Here is an 18,514-nt window from a genome sequence, read left to right on the forward strand (position 1 = left end):
AGGCAATGATGGCACTAAAACATCCTGACATCCCACAGAAAGTATTAAATAAATGGGTACTGAAAAGCTCACACAGAACAGATCTACAGGAAGAAAAAGACCCCACCAAGCCATTGCTATAGCCCACTGCTAGGAATTAAGAGACAACAGAGCTGGTTCAAATACCAGCTCTGAATTATGAAAAGAGATGTGAATCTGAGTGTCCAGTATCACAGATAAGGGAGCCATCAATTCCACCTCCAACTGAGTGACACCTAGCTTCAGATCCTGCATATTCTAAACTAAGTACATAGTTTCAGTCATATTTCATGCAAACTATTTTGAGATGATTTTAGCTAAACTTAACTGCATTTTTACTAAATGATTTTAAAAACTTCCCTTGCAGACTTATCATAAATGTTATTTTTAGTTTCCTTTTTTTTTTTTTTAACTGGAGTGTGCAGTGTAACCACAGGACTGTATGACTGTAACATTTACAAGCAATTTTAAATTTTCTAAATGGAAGGAGGAGAAAGCACTGCTGCATACCAAAACTGGCAGCCTTAGACAGGGTACAGATGGTTATCTCACCACAGCAGAGAAACAAGGGAGACAGCTGGTCTCTTACAGGAATAGAGCCAGTGCCCCTGAAACTATCCATGACTAAGAGTACAATGGGCATTGGAAAACAAGAAATGGTACATCCTTTTTCTGCCAGACCCCAGTAGACTTGTTCAGCTTTTGGGGGATTATTCCCACTTCAAGCACCTGCTGGAGCAAGCAAAATTTGCCAGCTAATCTTTCTTAATTGGTGGAGATAAGAATATCTGCCAGAGAGCAGTTCCGGGGGGTTCTCTCCATGAAGAGCACACAGAGATATGAGTTAAGCAAACAAGACATCAGAAGTTAAGCAATATGGACACTTTTGTCCTCAATGCTGTTGTTTTCATTTTCAATCTTTTAGTGAAGTAACCATACCAACCAATCAAAATGGGAAATGTTTTTTTGACTATGTCCAATTTTCTGCATGACAAGCATTGTACCAAGAGTTATACCTCATGGAGCTTGACTGTCACCCATTCTTTTATTTTAGCTGCTTTTTCTTCTATGAGTTTTGCCTCTTGAAGTCGTATTTGCTTCTGGAAAAAAAAAATTGACATAAGCACACACTTTACTTAACATTCTAGTTTGCCACAGTAGTACCGTCAGAAACAAATCCTAAAGTTTCCTTCAAGAAATTCAATCTCCTGGGTGACACATGGTGATTTTTTACAAATCACAAATAGGCCCTTCAGAGCCTGGAATGGAAAGCAGAGAAGACAGAGATAAGTAAGAACGTCTTGGCCCTCTTAAAAATTAGATTTCTTTCAAACGAAGTGAGAGCATAATTTGCAAGTGAATAAATGTTATTCAAAGCACACTCCTAATGAGAAACCTTCCAATCAAACGACAGAAATAATTCTAAACTTTTCTGTCCTCTATTGATCTTCATTCTTTTATTTTTCTTTTGTATAATTAAGAATGGAACTGATGCTCCTCTTTTGTAACAGTTATTTCTAACCTGTTCTTCAAGTTGTTGCTCCAATTTTTGTATTATGTCATTTTTATCTTGAATCAGGATCTCCAGATCTTGACATCTCTTATACAACCTGTTTTCTGATTCGCTCGTTTGAACATTAGCTGCTTTTAATTTTTCTTCCATTACTTGCACCTATTTGGAAGGTCAAACAACATAAAACTTTAAGAAACAATATTCCACGATAAAGGTAATAATTTGATCACAAAATCGATTGTTAAAATTGCCCCCACACTTTTGGTTCAAGGTAATCCTGCAAAATTCCCAACCTTATTTGAGAAAAAATGCCAGTTTGTTATGTCACCCTCTGCATCTAATACCAGCAGGACTGGCAAAATACTTTTTTTTTAAAGAATAACAAGCAGCACAGAACAGTTCTATTTAGAGACTGTATTGGCTAGCCTTCCTTTATTTTTTTAAGGTTTTTCTAAAATAGGTCACTGTTTCCTCTCCCTTTTATTTATATTAATCAATGAAGTAGTCCATTACATGCATCTGTTCTGGATTTGCTCTGTTAGCTTTGACTTTACTGAACTGGACAGCAAGCAAAGGACATCTCTACTAAGACAAATCAGTAGATGTAAAAGGAAGCTGTCTTCTCCCTTTTGAGCAATACTTTAGACAGAAAGCAATTTTCTGAATTTCCTCTGGTAACAGTACCTTAACATGCACATAGCTAGTGGAGGTATTTTTCAATTTAGATATACCTGCTGAAAAGCCCTCTCTGCTTGACGGTCAGCATCTATAACTTGTCTCTCAAGCTGCTGCATCTGTAGATAAATAAAAACATATAGTAAACCAGCCACGCCTTCTGCCTGCTGCCAGAAATACCACAGTGAAACGTATTTTCATGGTCTGTTCTGAAAAAGGAAAAGATGGGTTCTGAATAGGAACATAAAAATAAATAAGAAGATAAGCTGTGTGTCAGACTGGGGAGATGATTCATGATTATGACCACATAAAACACTGTTAAGATTCTTCTAAAGAAAAATAATTAACACTGCTATTTTTACCTGTTACCAAGAGTAGAAATATATTTGATAATAACCCCAGAACTTTTCCCTTGCAGGGAAGGCTATGGTCTTACAGCTGCTAAGCTCCTTCAGGTCCTTCCAAAACTGACAAGAGTAAAGACTGCTTAGCACATTCTACAATTTGTCTGTTAAATTCTTCTGAAATTGACAAATTTATATTTTTTTTCTGCTACAAGGTCTGTCCCAGTCTCCTCCACCCTTTGAGTGAAAAAGGTATGCAGCAGAAGATACACTGCAGACTCAGGTACTGCAAAGAACAAGATGCAAAAAGCCACAGCAGAAATGGATGAAGACAGACACCTGCACTGCACGGAGGAGTGCGGGTTCCTTTTGAAAGGAAAGAAACCCTGATCTGTTACATTATAATGACGCCTAATAAATCATTGTCTCAGCCTTTGCCCCAGGCCTCTGAAAACCCTTGCATTTTATATAATTTGTTTTGAAGGGGTTTCCAACAATGTGCAGCAGCGTAGGCCAGAAAGAAATGCTTTGTTAAAAGTTTGCGTTTGATTTAGGTATAAAACAGAATTATGACTTCTAAAAGAAGAAAACTGAGTACTTACGTCATATTACGAAGTACCTAAGGAAATGAATATATTATTCCATAATTTACGGGCTGGAGATTGGTTCTCAGGAAACACCTAGCTATAAACCTCTGTTTACCAAATACTTTACATTGGCATACTCAGTATTCAGTTTCAAACTTGTTCATAGGAAAGCATACAGTACAAATAACGAAAATGAAAACCATTTATTCTGTTTACTGCTTGGTTTTAAAATAATCAGTTTCATTCTGTCCTGTTTGTTCGCCATTTCTGGCATCTTTCAGTTTCTTTTTTTCTCTATTTTTTTTTTCTCTCCCCAATTATGTTGTCAATCAAACAAAATAATTTTGTGTACTTCTAGCACCTCAAAAAGACAAGGACACAGTGTCATCACTCTCTATCAATCAAAAAATGAAAAAGGATAGAATGAGTTTTCATTACCATAACAAAAGCTGTGGCTGACCTTCTAGGACTTTCTCGTAGGACACAAGAACCCAAAGTCTACATCGTAATACCAAAACGCTCTACTGATAGAAGAGTGATAAACATTACATGATGCACCTGGTCCCTGAAGAGTTGTTTGGAAGGAACAGCGCTAAGGAGATGATTGTCCCCATCACTCCTGTACTAAGTCTGGACAGACAGACAGAGAGACAAGCCTGCCTTCTTTCTCTCTGCTCACATGTATTGAATTCCCTGTTTGTACAACTTCATTTTGAGGTTTTAATGACTTTAATTTGTAGGATTTTGAATTCTAAGGTTACTTTCCATCTATTTTGGTTTTATGTTCAAATGTAGGCTTAGTTCACATAAGCCACTTTAACATCAGTTTTATGACATTTCTTTTTAGTGAGTTTTTGACTCACAAATCGAGGTTGTTTCTGAGTATTTGGAGAGCTAATGTTCTGCTGTAGCAGAAGCACTATGCTAAACCAAGTAGAAGTGCAGACATTGTATCAATAATGAACACTGTCAATACTCTGTAATAGTTAATAATAATTTGTCATAATGATAATGTTACGACAGCAACGTCCTTCAGCTATTTATAATGTGAAATTCATTGTTGCTGAGTAGCAAGTAGTTCACCAATTTTCACAGGCAAACAATTTGTAAATGCAGGTGACTGCCACAGTCATAATTGGCAACTCATTTATGTCCTGTAAGTACAATTAATTCCAGCTGTAAGGTCGTATAAGAAACCTACGAGCACAGAGCAGCGGCACTGCTCTTCTACACAAGAGATGGAGTTTGGGATGGTACAGTGCAAGACAAACCTAAGGTCCTTCCATGTTTCTACACCAAAACCGTGGGATGCACCTTTCCTAGGAATGTTGCAGTGGCCCTGGAACATAGCAATACGTTCGCCTAGTCTGCTGGGACAGAGGATATAAGGGGAATAAAGCTGTTGCTAAAATGGGCATAAAGCTAGGAGTCAGAGTAGCTGAGAGAATAATTACCAACAGAACTAGCTTTCAGAGATTAAAAATGGAAGAACAAGTTTGGTTTTGCTTCTTTAAGAGCTAACTATTTCAAGAAGATATGCTAAGAAGCTTTGCATGATCTCACAAGAGGGATGTGTCAGTCAGCTTCCTGGCAACAGTTAAATGGGAGCTGTTGTTTGGAAAATTTCTTAAGGGTCCTCAATTTGTCTTAGGAGTCTCCTATGCAATAAAATAAAAAAAAAAGCAAAACAAAGCAAGCTGTATTATTCAGCAAGTGTGGAATACCATAGTTAACCAAACATGAGCACTTGGTATAACGGTTAAATTGACTAACTTTTCAATAAGTTGATGCTACTTAGCAATTACTAAGTAAGTCCCAATTCTCCCTTCACTTGGGGTTTATTTAGGTTTGTTTTACAGTGCCTATTGTAAAACTTAAAAAATAAATATAAATATATATTTTTTTCCATTAGCAGAAGTGATCTCTAACCATTCTCCAAAATAGTTTTACAGGGAAAAATAAAAAAAAGATGATATTCAAAATCTGTACTCTTAACTTTTCTGCTACTCTACAGGCCTGTGAGACTGCAGATTAAAAAAGCACTGCCTCAGGATACTCTAAAGTTTATCAAACTTGTTGGGCAAAAGACTGGAACTAGTTCCCAGTGAAAGGCTTTCTCTTCACAAAGAAAATTTAGCCTTAAACCTTTCTTTTTAAGTTAGCAGGAGATTTCATATCAACGATCACAGTGCTACTGTGTGTGTGAGAGGGAGGGAAGGTGGGGAGAGAGGGATGGTGAGAACACCCAAGTGGACCTAAATGAAAAGCCAAGCTTTGAACTCCTCAAGAATAAGATGCAGTGGTAAATTCTCTTTACCCAGTAAGTTTGAAGACAATTCCAGACCATGAAGAGACAGCTTAAGATCCTCAAATTAAAACAAAGGAGGTAAATACTACAATACTATCTTAACTTGACCTCAAGATGAAATAGGCAGGTAACTGTAGCCATAAGACATTTGAAAGCAAAGGTTAATATGTAGGAGTTATTTCTTCTGCATCCGTAAAACATACGGCTGCACCTTGAATATTGATGACCAACTCTGAGTTTATCGAGAAAGTGATTAGAAAAAAACAAAATCTGTTGAATTAGACCTCTGTCTCGCCTAGTTCTTTTAATGTACAACTGTGAAAATCACCATTATCAATAGAATTAAATGATATGTATCAGGTGTTAGGCTAGACATTGCTTCAAAAAAATAAAGTCTATAGAGTCTCAACAGAAACAGAGTTGGCTTACTAGCAGAAACACGGAGGGCCAACATGACATTGGTAATATTTGGCATGTAGAGTATATTTAAGCTTAAATTTCTATGTCCTGAATAGGAAAACCTGAAATAGTGCTCCAGCTCAACAAACCTCTGATAAAGAATATTCTTGTCACGTACATGTATGATTGTTTCAGGGTCTTACCAAAATTCATTAAGGACTCAGAGGTCTCCCATGATAATTTAGACTGGTTTTGGTTTTATAGTCTTAAAGACTAAATGTCTTCAGCACAGGAACAAAAAATACATTCGGGCTGAAAAACAGGAGCAACACAGGTATGGAAGAATGGATTGCCACTTTAACCTGCACTTTTTCCTTCTTTCTGAAAGTGTAAAAACTCTGTACTTTTCAGAAAACATGTTAGTGCATGCTGCATTAATTATTTGAATTATGGAAAATAGTATCTATTGTTAAAAACAGATTTGGTTTTAAAGTTGGTAAGGAAATAACCACTCTACATCTGACACTCATCAAATTGAGCTATTTTTGTTTAAGCAATGAACAGAGAAATGCCACAAGTATATAAATATTGGATGCTTTGAAGAAAAATAGCAGTATAAAAATGAAGAGGTGTCATGTTTTGGAGGTCTGGTCAATGAAGCTCAACACACAGTCACTGGGAATTTGTTAAAATACAGAAGCAAATCCTAGAGTGACTATTTTTCAAAGTTTACCTGGAAGTTTCTTGACTGTATTCAGAAATGTCCAACACATGTTTTTGTGCAAGTAAAGGGATTTTCTATTTTATTATAACATCTATTGCAAGAAACAGATTCCTTTGCCCTAAAATGTTTTTGCATCTATTTTTGCACTATAAATACTCCATTTGTATGCACATATGCGTATATATACTTTTAGTTCTGCATATATAGAGAGATGATTATTCCTGTGACGTGCATTATAGAAGAATTACAGCACTACATTGATAATATCCCTGATACTTCCAAACATTATTTGGTAATTCAAAACGAAATCTTTTATTTCAAAAACCTCATAAAAGAAAAAAAAAAAAGTTGTTGGAATTCTTTCCTTTTTGAGCTATGAAATGTCTGTTATTGATAGGAACAAAAAAGTAAATTTTTTACCCAGGTTATTTTTCAGTGTAGTAACTTGTCACATTCACATTAAAAAAATATATTATAATTGGTGCATAATACAGTGTCTTCTCAATTTTAATATTATAAACAATAAAGTTGTATCACGCAGACTTTTTGGAAACCTCGGTGTATGGTGTTTTGAAATAAATACAAGAACAGAACAATGAATGAAGAGGAAAAAAAAAAAGCTTCACTAAGCTGCAAGCCTTTCAAAGCATGTTGATAACAGGTCAGTTTTCAAAAACAAAATACCAGTTAAAAACGCATGTTTCTGAACGCAAAATGCAGCCTGCCTGTTGATTAAGTGCAGAACTTGCAGTGACTTGAGAGCAGAATGTTTACAGTCTGCTTTTTTCTTACATTTCAATTTTTCTATTAATCCTCACCTGAAAAAACAACCTAAACCATCTCTGGTTGAAAAATTGTGCTTCACATCTGTCCGTTTTAAGATTTAGTGAACTATCAGTCCTCCTCATACCACATAGGGCTTACCAAAACTGAAGAAAGATGCAGCCTTTAGACTGGATGGAAGCGGCAGTGTTATACAGAATAGCTCTTTAAAAACTTAGACTAAAAGTAAAGAGGTTTGATCAGAGTGAATTCTCACCGTGAACCTTAGCAGCACTGTGCCTTCCTACTTAGCCACATTCATACCAGCAATGACGTCTGTAATTCCCTGAGCTCACAGGGGGAGATGACTGCTTCTATAAATAAGCAAATAGGGGAAACAAGGGAGGAATAAACACACCTACACCTGTCTTTCAAAGAAGCACTAAGATATAAACAGGTGATGAAGAAACATAGGCCAGAAATTTTCCAGATTGGCTCAAAAAGATTTTGCAGCTGCCTTGCAGTAGAAGCCTTAGATACAAAAGATCTGACTTCTTATTTGGTGCTTGCTAAGTTTATAAATGATTTGAATATGCCTGCTGGCTATTCCAGAGCACTGCATGTGACCAAGACTTCCCCTTTTGGCTCTACATTTGTATGTTTAAACTCATGCATTTAAACAAATATCTGCATTTCCTTATGCAAAGATTAAGTAATTCTTAAAACCAACCACCTTTCCATCAGTGGCTTTGATCACCATCAGTTTTCACGTTTAGAAATATGCTTAGCCCAATCTATAGAGGTATAAAGCCTTGCACACATTTATTAGTTAGAAGTGATAGTTTTTGAAGCACGACCTTTTGAGAAAAAGGTCTCTCTTCTGGTGATTTAGCTTAAAAAAACGCTGCCACGTTCCTCCTCCTTCCAGTTACCGAAGAGCTGCCTGGGTGGGGATGTCCCACCCGTATTTTCAGATGCTCTGCCTTCTGTCTCGGCACTGGTTTCCCTCCTATGTGTCAAGTAACTTCCATACGGCTGATGCCACATATTTATGTGCTACAACAGACTTTAAAGGAGGAATGGACCAATTAAGCCACACAGGCAAAACATAAAGGCGTGAAACCACAATATGAATATTGCACAGGGAAAATAACGAGAGGAGAGTTTGTAAGAAGGAATTGGCATATACATTGGGTAAGATACACTTTGTTCTTTACTGGTTGACTTTTTATCCCCAAAGCAACACAATAATTAGAAAGACATCTTTCATATAACAGCTTTCCTTTTTAACTAAGAGAAGTCTGTCTTGTCTCACTAAAGCTGGAAGCGACACTTACCTACCTATATGCACAAAATGAACCACGTGTCAGTAAAAAATGAAACTGAATACTTTGGCACAAAAGCCTTTCCTTAGAATACGATGAAATCTAAAAATGTTTCTCATAGGTGTAGATTTAGTCACAAAGAACCACTTTCTGAACCCAATCTTTTTGTTACACATCTCCCCAAATCGGATAACACACATCTTAAGGTGGCTCAAATGTTCCTTGGACTACTCAGATCAAGCACAGTGGATTTTCTTCACTATTTTACTGCAATTTTACTGTTTGACATTATTCCCTACATGAAAAGAAATCCATATTTAGATGAAATAATTAGTTATTTAGATTAAATTCCCAAAGTCACAGCCTTATTCTTCCTTTAGATCCCACCTAATGCTCACGTAGGTTATGACTAGTGCAAAACTCACTTTGGTACTCACAACCTGGCAGCTCACAAGCTACCACTTCTCAGTGTGGCCCCTTTTTCCTCCTTCTGTCTTAGCTATTTTTAATACCAATGAAGAGGTAAAAGGTGAGAATTCTCATGAACAAAGCAGTGCCAGCTGGTCCTCTGCAGACTTTCTATCTAACCAACTCCTCCTACTCATTTTATGTGTTCAGAATTAGGAGTGTAAAAGCAATTTAGCTTCATACACATATATATGTATACACATATACATACACATCTATTACTTCTTTCTGAAGACTGCTAATAATTTTGCAGTCTTCTGTCCCCACTCACAGTCCAGTCTGCTCTAACTACAAGAAATTCTGGCACTGTTCTTGTAGGTAGGCAAAAGGCACTTTAGTCTTAATTGCAAGTCTCACTTAACTCTGCTTTTTAGCTAGCTCTCATGACCTATGTTTAGCCCAAAAGCCTTTACTTGGAACAAAATGACAAAATTGTCCTTAGACAAAAATTACCATTCTCCATCTGTTCCGTCTCCAAAATGATCAGTCTCAAAACTTTTATCAGTATGCATCACATAATGAGTATAACCACTGAGTTCTATGTTTTCCTGCAGGTTGTCTGTATTTGAACAAGATTTTAGAAATAACTATTTAGCACAAAAGTCTTTCCTAGCATTTGCTGAATATGTGAAAAGTACACATGGAAAACAATCTTTTACATTTCAGCTGACTTCATTACAGAGAAATTAATGTTTTCTTCTGGAAAATATATACATTAAAAATATGGAACAGAAAAGCCCAGGGAGAGAACTCTTACAGAACTAGTAGTCTAGGACAGCTGCCAGTAAACATAGAGACTTACAAAAGTGAAATTCAGCAGTGGGATTTGGGGAGGCAGTGCAGTGAAGGTCAAATGAGCAGTATGTATTGCTGGCTGAATAGTTTGTGCTTTTCCCAACTTCGGTCTTTCCTACGGACTTTTTAGGACTTTCCTAAGCCTGGTGAAATAATAGGAAAGTTCACTCTGGCTGTCTTCTTTTCCAACTCAAATCTTATCCTGATAGTTAAGTTGTAGAGACACAATCAAATGCAAATTACGTTGACCTCCACTCCAGCAGAAGCAGCTGTTACCATAACATTCAAAATCTTGAAGGGAGTGGAGATAGCATTTTAACAAGGTGGAAGAATGTACTGAGGCACATGGTGGCGAACTGGGAAAAAGAAGTCTCACAGGGTACTTAAAATTCTGAGAAATGTACCAACACCTGATTTTTCATCTCTGTGACAAGGCAGTTACCTGCTTCCTTTTGTTTTGATGGTTGTACTACGACTGCTGAAATCCTGCTACTTTTCTCTTGCTGAATTATAAGTTCTGATGAGAGCATGAACATGAATATCTAAAATAGGAGGCCTTTTTTCATGTCACTGTCTGAGGTGACAGCTTATGGATCTAAGGTACCAGTCAAAAGTCTGCTTGCCAAAGTACAGAAGTACTTGCCAAAGTCGAAAAAATTGAAAACTTGACTTGATTGAAACTGAATTTACTTACGAAATTGAAGAGTGTAGGACAGACACATAGGGAGCACGGATGCTACAGGAGCAAGCAAAATTCCAGAAATGTAAGTAAGGTGGCATGATGCAGTTTGAAGACATGACAACAGATATTTAAAGCCTGAAAATACTCTCTGAGGGAATGAAAATTAAAAGCATAAATTGTAAGTACAGGAAGAGTTGCTTCCAGGAAAAAAAGAAAAAAAAAAATTTTGTAGCTTCTTGAGCTGAAACTCTTAAAGAAATCTTTGAAACGGCAAGGGTCTGCACAGCGCCTGCCTCCTATCTCAGCTTCCACAACATCCATCAATTGCCCCATCTCAGGTGGCTGGAACAGAACTGATGCCCCCACCTCCACACCAGCAGCAGCAAGGTTTTCATCCTCTGGCTGTGCTTTCTCATTACACAGCTTGGCTCCTAGGACAGCAGCTGATTTATTGCTTCCTGAGTTCTCTTTCATTCTTTCTTTTTTTTTCCATCTTCACCCTCCTTAGAAAGAATATAGGTTTACAACATACAAAAATAGTGAAACAAAAAAAATCTTCTTGCTGCCATAAAAAGGTAAGGCATAAAGTTAATAATAGACAAAGGATAAAAATAGAGTTACAGTGGAAAAGGTATGGGTGTTGAAAAGGTGTAAACAAGCCTACAACCCTAAGCACAAAAATTTAAACTTTTATTCTCTTCACCTCTCCTTGCTTTCTCCTGATTCTATCTTCCCAGTTGCACATTAACTTACAATAGATTTAATTATTAAATCATACAAATGAACATGAAGTCCTCCCTGTGTGAACCCTCTGCAAAGCTCCATTCACTGGTGCACAGACATGAGCACGGGCTTACCCGAACGGAGTCTAGCGCAAGACCAGAGGCCCAGGCAGCACTCTGGCACTCTCTTTATATGCTGGTTTCAGTCATCAGCAGTGAAAACTGGGACACAGGGGCCAGTAGGGAGTTTATTATTTCATTCAGGTGTTGTCTGTCTGAATTGCTTTCCATGACAAGAGAGTTTTTTGAAGAGCAACTGAAATACTGAAAAATAATCTTCATTTGAATATTTTTTTCAGCATTTGCCCTCTTTTACTTCACTCTTCATAATCCCTTGAATGCTAATGCAAATACTCATTGCACTTTTTCACTATTTTTTCCGCAATCACTGCACAAGTGAAATGTATTACGGACTTGACCTCTGAAAACATCAACCTTTAGACTGTCCTGCCACAGATAATAAAGCACACTGCATCTGTTTCATTTGGAAATGTTAAACAACATAAATAAGTCTCCAAAATGAATACAAATACAGAAGGATGTGGATTTCACTGCTGGTTTGCAAGCCTGTAAGTCATGAATGTGTTGTGTTTTGGAATATACTGGAAACAGTACTTGGCCTAAAGATCAAGTGTTATTCACTTTGCATGATCTGTCCAGAAAGTATGAATATTCTTGTATTTGTCATGTACACACACAGTCGCCAGCTGAGCATTTATACAGAGTACTCAAATCAACAGATTAAAAGTGAGCAAATCAATACATATATGAAAATAATTCTCTATCTTGATCATTTGTATTTGTTGCAAGTCATTCAAACTACAAAGTAATGATCCTCTGCAAGGAATCAAACTTGGAGACATTCATGTAAATGCTGAGTGTTACTGGATGTTGCATAATGCAACATTTGGGATAGTGCCATATTCAGACTATTATAGGGTCTGATGAAAACGAAATTCAGTGCAGGCTGCCCAAGAGCAACTTTAACACAGCTATGTAACCAATGTAATTTTAGTGATAGGAAAAACATTAACTTTACACCTCATGTTACATGCATAGTTAAGGTGAAAAATGTACTTGTTATGAAAAGAATGAGGGCACCAAATTTTACTCTGAGATGAAATGTTAGCTAGGAGTTAAATTTGCAGTGAAATACTGTAATCTTTTAACCAGTGAAGGTTTTTAGTGAACTCTTCATCTGTGTAAGACTCAAGCTGCACTAAAATAAAGGCTTCTACTTAAAACTCAGTTCCACACACATCCTAAATTTGGCGTACTAGGGATACTTTCTACATCATTCCTTAAATTCCTTTAAAGACCTCTCCCACTTACAGCAGCAGCTTCTGCTTAAAACTCCAACAAGGTCTCTTTCTCTGCATGTTAGATTTATAAATATGGACTCTTTTCTTGGCAAAATGAAAACAAACAAAAAACCCAAACAGATAAACAATAGTGAATGGATTAGTTCTTTGAAAACATTGTATACTTCTTTGCTCCTCTCTCTCTTCCTCTCCCCTGAGTTCACTACAGAATTATAGTACTGGTAGCCATGCTGCTGAAACATAATTATAACACAAATTTCTCAAACTTCTCAGCCACTGAGGTTCAAGGAAGAGTGCTTGATGGACTTAAAAAAAAAAAAAAAAAGTCATTTGTTTTTCTAAATTAGAACAAATCTATTAGAAAAAATGTACTGAAGATTTCTGCATTAAATGATCATTATTTGCAAAACCACTGTTAAAGAAAACAACTTTGCAAAGGTATTTGATTTTGGGTGTATAAGACAAGTTTTTCAATTCATTCAATGCCCAAATATATTTACAAATGCACAGAGATTGCAGACATGGATATTAAAAAAGGATAAATTTAAACAAACCCTTATGAAAATCTGATTTTAGACTGAATTATAGAATACACAATGAAAAAAAGCAATGGCAGTTTATGACAAGTCACACACATACTGCAACAGGATGTAAACTTCTTTTCCTGATTCATTGCCTTGAGAAGATGTCTCAATTACATGCAGAGGAAGAAGGCTGGAGAATTACCACAGTAATTCATTTATATTACCTTCCTGTGGAGACCTCCTATTTAGTCACAATACCACTCTCGCTCTGTTTTCTGCAACAATTACATAAATTACATAATTTAATACCCATGAGGGCTTTACATCTGTCATGCTATAGGACTGTGATTTCTCTTGCTATTTTGAAGTAGAACCCTCTCTAGTGCTATTGTTCGATGTTTTACTACACACTTCATAGCACAGAGATGAGTGTAAACAAAACCACAAAGGCCTATGCTAATCAAAAGTACGAGTGTGAATTTGTGTGCCTTGCAAATTATAAGTTGTTTCATTCTACAACGGGTAATAAGTCTCAGGAGCGACACAGGCTGTGCTCTTCTCTTGTCATTAATACCAGGATCGAGTACTGGCCAAGCAATTTGTCAGTATTTCCTTTGCTGTTTTCCAAATATATTTTTGAGTAACAATTCCATGCAGTTTAATGTCATAATTGTGTGGATGTATCTTTCCCTTCACAAATACTGAGAACTGTTTGTATACCTTACAATTTTTTGAAATAAAAATATGCAAAAAATAACCACTGGATCATTGCAAATGAAACCAACATGGAAACAAATACCGCTAAGGGTTTAGTGCAAACAGCTGGTTTTCAGTCGTGCAAGATTGATACATCTCTGATACATCTCGAGATGGATACAGTCTAATTTTGTGAAGCTCTGACCAGCCTCTTTGATGCATGTCCTAAATGACTTCCAGTTTACGAATGAAAGATTCATATTAAAAAGTCAAAGTGACAAAGTAAAGAGAAAGACCAATTTTTAATGAAGTCTAGCAATGCTCTGCTCTGGAGAGCAATACATCAAATTTTCTCAGCTGAATACTTGTTGGACCCATGCTCTTCAATGGAAAATATTTCTCCCATTTTCAACTCCTGTAAACACTTTGCTTTTTGTAAACATTCTCAGAAAATTAAGGAAAACTAAAACAAAAGGGCAGTAACATGACAAGTTCTTAAGACGCTTCTTTTCAACTTTAAAGTAACGTTTTTCACAGTTGAGAGCGAATCAGTAATTTTCCTTTGACTGCTTTGATTCAGGCACAGTGCTGAAAACCCTTGATGTTAACTCTGCACATTCTAAAATGATACAATAGTGCATACATTTCTGTGAATTTAAGAGGACTTTTCTAGCAGCTAAGAACTTAGGAACGCAAATTGTAAAGGAACAAAGTGAAAAGACGAAGGAATTCAAAGGTTACTTCTAAAATCTCCATTTTTATTTTTTAACACAGATGGTTTTGTGAAACACTGTTGATGCACTTTAACTTTTCAGTTGCCAAAATTATAATCATCAGCAGCTGCATAAGAAATGGTAGTTATGGAGGCTGGAAAGTCCCTAGGAAAGTCACGTCTAGTGTTTTGCCACTTGAATTCTATCCCAAACAGTAGTGATCTAAATGGCGTGAAGTGGCAGAAGACATATACACGACATCTAAAAGCCCTGACTGTGTAAGCAGCCAATAATCTGTTGAGTGTTATGACACAGGGCATTATACTCTGATGGATGTTCTCGTCCACAACTGATGGACATGTCTTGCTAACTGGAATGTAGGACACAAGGTTTTCCCATTTCTTTAAGATGAGATATCACAGGATGGCATTTGGGCAACTGGTCATTCTTTCAGAACCCTATACCCTGCAATAATTGCTCAATAAGAATTTACCATTAGGTAAAAAAAAAAATAAAATAGAATTTTCAATTACAGTGATTTCTAACAGCAGTATCTTTAGTCATGCCAAGGCAAAGATACTTGGAGTATTAACTCTAAAAATTCAATGCCAGCAGAACTCAATATTATTACACAAAGGTTTTACTTTGTTGTACATTTTAATGCTAACTTTAATAAAAAGACCTACATAATGAAAAAAGTCAGATCCAGAAATTATTTTTTCCCCATTTTTTTCCATCTCAGGTTTAAGTTTTCTAACTCCTTAGATACGAGAAGGGCATTACCAGATAAAATCAACAGTGATGAACTGCCAGGACCAAACGACACCCAGTCAATAACTGGAAGAGATAGTTGAACCACCTATTGATGTGTAATCTGTAGGTAGCAACTCAGTGGAAACTGTAAGAGCAGAATTAGGGGGCATGTGGATAAATGGTGGTAGGCTAAGCAAGAGTCAAAGTGGCCCTTCTAAAGAGGACTGTTAGGTCACAAAGTTACTGAAGTTCTTTGAGGAAATCACCCAGACTGCAGATAAGAGAGACCTGGTTTATATAATTCATATTTTGGAAAGTGTTTAAAGGAACCAAACAGCCACAGGGTAAGAAGGAATGTTCCTCCATGAATTGGCTCAGCAACGAACAAACTTCACAAGTTTCAGTGACCAGTCAATAAAATAAAAAAATGAAGCATAACAGAAATCTAAAGGACTTTGACTAGATCCTGGAATTGTGACAGATACTTCCATGAAAACATACAAGATGGTAAATTTGTTTAGCGAAGTAAACAAAACCTTAAGACTCATTAGGAAAGGAACAGAGTACGTAACTGTGTACACCGTCCTTTTTATTTTTTTTTAAATAAACAATACATATTTTTCCTGCTGGAATACTATTCAGTTCTGGTCCCCACCAAAATGCAGTAAAATGGAAACGATTCAAATAAGACTAAGGGTGGATGCTAAATGCATGCGTGGCTTCAAAGTGAGAACAGGTAAGTTTATAGAAGAGAAGCACTAACTTAAATCTATTCAAAATAAAATTGTCTTCCCTCTAACACAGTAGAAAGGGACATGAATTTTATTTGGGGGGGGGAAGCAATTGGTGGAAGATTTAGCTCAAGGAAAAATAGAGCAGTTTCCACCAAATAGCTTTTTAACTAGGAATTCACTGAAGGCAGTAATAATGATGACATAGTTCCAAAGACTCTCTAGAATGTTTTGTCCCTTCTATTTTTAATTACCTTGTTCTGTTGGAAGTGTTAAACCCGGTAAATGCAACAGTGTTTTTTGTCTTGTTTTGTTGTTTGTTTATTTGTGTGTGTGTTTTGTTGTTTGTTTTTTTTTAAGTATTTCAAATTTGGGTTCATTTGCAGTTATCTGTTGGGATCCACACATTTGAACTTGTCATGTGAAACATTTCTCTCTTGCAAAGTAAAGGATATATTTAAACAGTATTCTTCAAATTAAATTATATAATACTTTTCACCTTCCAAGGTACCTAGACTCTCCACAGCTGGAGATGTCTTATAGGATATACAACTCTGCTGAACTGTATGATTTGATAAGGAATACTAACGAAAATAATACTTCTTTTCTCCAACAGTTTTTATGTCTTAAATCAGATCTTAAATATTGTCAATATTTAACACATTTCCCTAAGTAATGTCATAAACTTGACTACTGGATACATCTTTTTCTCTTCATGAGATTTGCCTGGGTGTTTTCATTTGAAAGTAAACATCTTTGCTAGCAAATCTGTTGTGTGAAATTTTTTTACAGCATTAAAACAGATCTGTTTTCCTTTTTTTAAAAAAAAAAATACTTTTTTCTCTTCCTGGAAAAAAAAATCTTAGTAGTAGTAATCTTAAATCATGAACTGTGATGAACCCCCATCATCTAATCATTTGTACAGTATTAAAATTCATACCATGAGACCTACCTTTTCTGCTAATAATTCTCTGATCTTGCTTGCTTGGAGACGAAATTTCATTAACTGTGACTCCAGAGTTAAACATCTTTCCTTCCAGTTCACTGTACCTTCTGGCTCTGATAGATCAGCCATATTTATGCTGGAAAAAGGAAGAAAAAAAAAAAACACACCTCAAACTGAGTCTGTTTTAAATGTTTGACTTTTTAACATATACGTTACTAAGCTGTTTTACATAAATCTCAAGAATACCCCCGGCTTCTGTACGTATACAACTCCATAAAACTTAGTGAAAGAAAATACGTGAGCCTACAAAGGCCCTTATTGTAAAGGGGTTATTTGTGAAATCTGTGCTGATAATATTTAGGTGTACCTTAATTTAATTTCTTCAGTTATTTCAGGTTTGCAATGTGTTTTTCATCATCAGCAGTGAAAAGTCAAGTATTTTAACCTTCAGTTCCTGTGTATATCCCTTCCTGCATAGAGAGGCTTTCTGGAGAACTGAGCTCTTGTTAAGAAAATGCCTTATATAGGTGTAGCTACACAGAAGTTAGCAGTACATTTGGTTTTATGCTGGTTTACTGATTGGCAGGTGATTCAGTAAAGTGTTTTAAAATTGTTATGTTTTATCAGATCGCCTTGAAAATTTAATCTCCTTAAAGAGATGCAAACTGGAGCTTATGGTTCCAGATGTAAAGATAGGTGAGCAAATGGCCCTGAATAGGTCTCCCCAGGGAAAACAATCCCCTTGTATCAGCTGTAGATCTCAGAACATCCCGGTTCATCTGTGTTTCAAGTTCACTAAAATAATGTGCTTTCATCTATGTTTAACTGCTCATGCCTTCCGAAAATTAAGCTCTGTGCCCTTTTGGACAAGCACTGCTGGAAAAATTATTCAGGATGAGAGCTGGCTCATCATGGTTAGAATCTGAGAAGCCAAGAAAATCATCTGTGTGTAAGCAGAAGGACTGGGCTCTGTTGTATTCCAGCTATTTGTAGACAGCTTAACAGAGAGTAAGTGGAGGGCTGAATGTAATCACTCAGCTCAAGACGCTTCCTTGCGAGTGAGGGCCCCGGCCTTTACATGGATCCGAACATATAGGTTTGGCTGTGAAATAACGCTTGGATTGTCCATGGGAATTCAATTTATCTCACACATACAAACCAGACAGCAAAGCACCATTCAGTGGAAGGCAGCTGTAAGACCAGAACAAACACAAGAGTATCAGCCATGCTGCATGTCGGTCACCTATGCCATGGACAAGGTGATGCTAACACGGGCACGTGGGCACAGCTCAGCATCATGGAAGAGACCAGCACAGAAGAGCCAAGATGCAAAATGTGCAGCTCCATCTCTCCCCAGCTCCTGCTGTTGCAGGAGGGAGCCCCAGCTGCAGGGGAAGGACCCACAGGTTTACCTTTGACAATGCTTCTGATGCCAGGAAGAAAAAAG

General features: G+C 36.7%; 1 protein-coding gene and 1 long non-coding RNA gene across 8 annotated transcripts in view; one reads left to right on the forward strand and one right to left on the reverse strand.

The window, feature by feature from the left end:
- LOC119716316 (uncharacterized) overlaps positions 1 to 2,987 on the forward strand; it is a 38,584-nt gene extending 35,597 nt beyond the window's left edge. The window contains exon 2 of the long non-coding RNA XR_005264151.1: positions 2,766 to 2,987. This is a non-coding gene — a long non-coding RNA (uncharacterized lncRNA). The remainder of the gene's footprint in view (positions 1 to 2,765) is intronic.
- The window catches only part of PLEKHH2 (pleckstrin homology, MyTH4 and FERM domain containing H2), a 61,761-nt gene that overhangs the window by 35,853 nt on the left and 7,394 nt on the right, over positions 1 to 18,514 (reverse strand). For all 7 annotated transcript variants that reach the window (XR_011808217.1, XR_011808218.1, XM_005015282.6 and 4 more), the window contains 4 exons: positions 17,074 to 17,203; positions 2,263 to 2,325; positions 1,541 to 1,690; positions 1,035 to 1,118 (listed from right to left, as the gene is read on the reverse strand). Coding sequence is in view for 5 of the 7 variants with exons in the window: in XM_005015282.6 (XP_005015339.1) it covers positions 1,035 to 1,118; positions 1,541 to 1,690; positions 2,263 to 2,325; positions 17,074 to 17,196 (420 nt within the window). In the remaining 2 variants the exon portion in view is untranslated. The remainder of the gene's footprint in view (positions 1 to 1,034; positions 1,119 to 1,540; positions 1,691 to 2,262; positions 2,326 to 17,073; positions 17,204 to 18,514) is intronic.

The sequence above is a fragment of the Anas platyrhynchos genome, chromosome 3, assembly GCF_047663525.1.
Source record: "Anas platyrhynchos isolate ZD024472 breed Pekin duck chromosome 3, IASCAAS_PekinDuck_T2T, whole genome shotgun sequence".
Classification (NCBI taxonomy): Eukaryota; Metazoa; Chordata; class Aves; order Anseriformes; family Anatidae; genus Anas; species Anas platyrhynchos.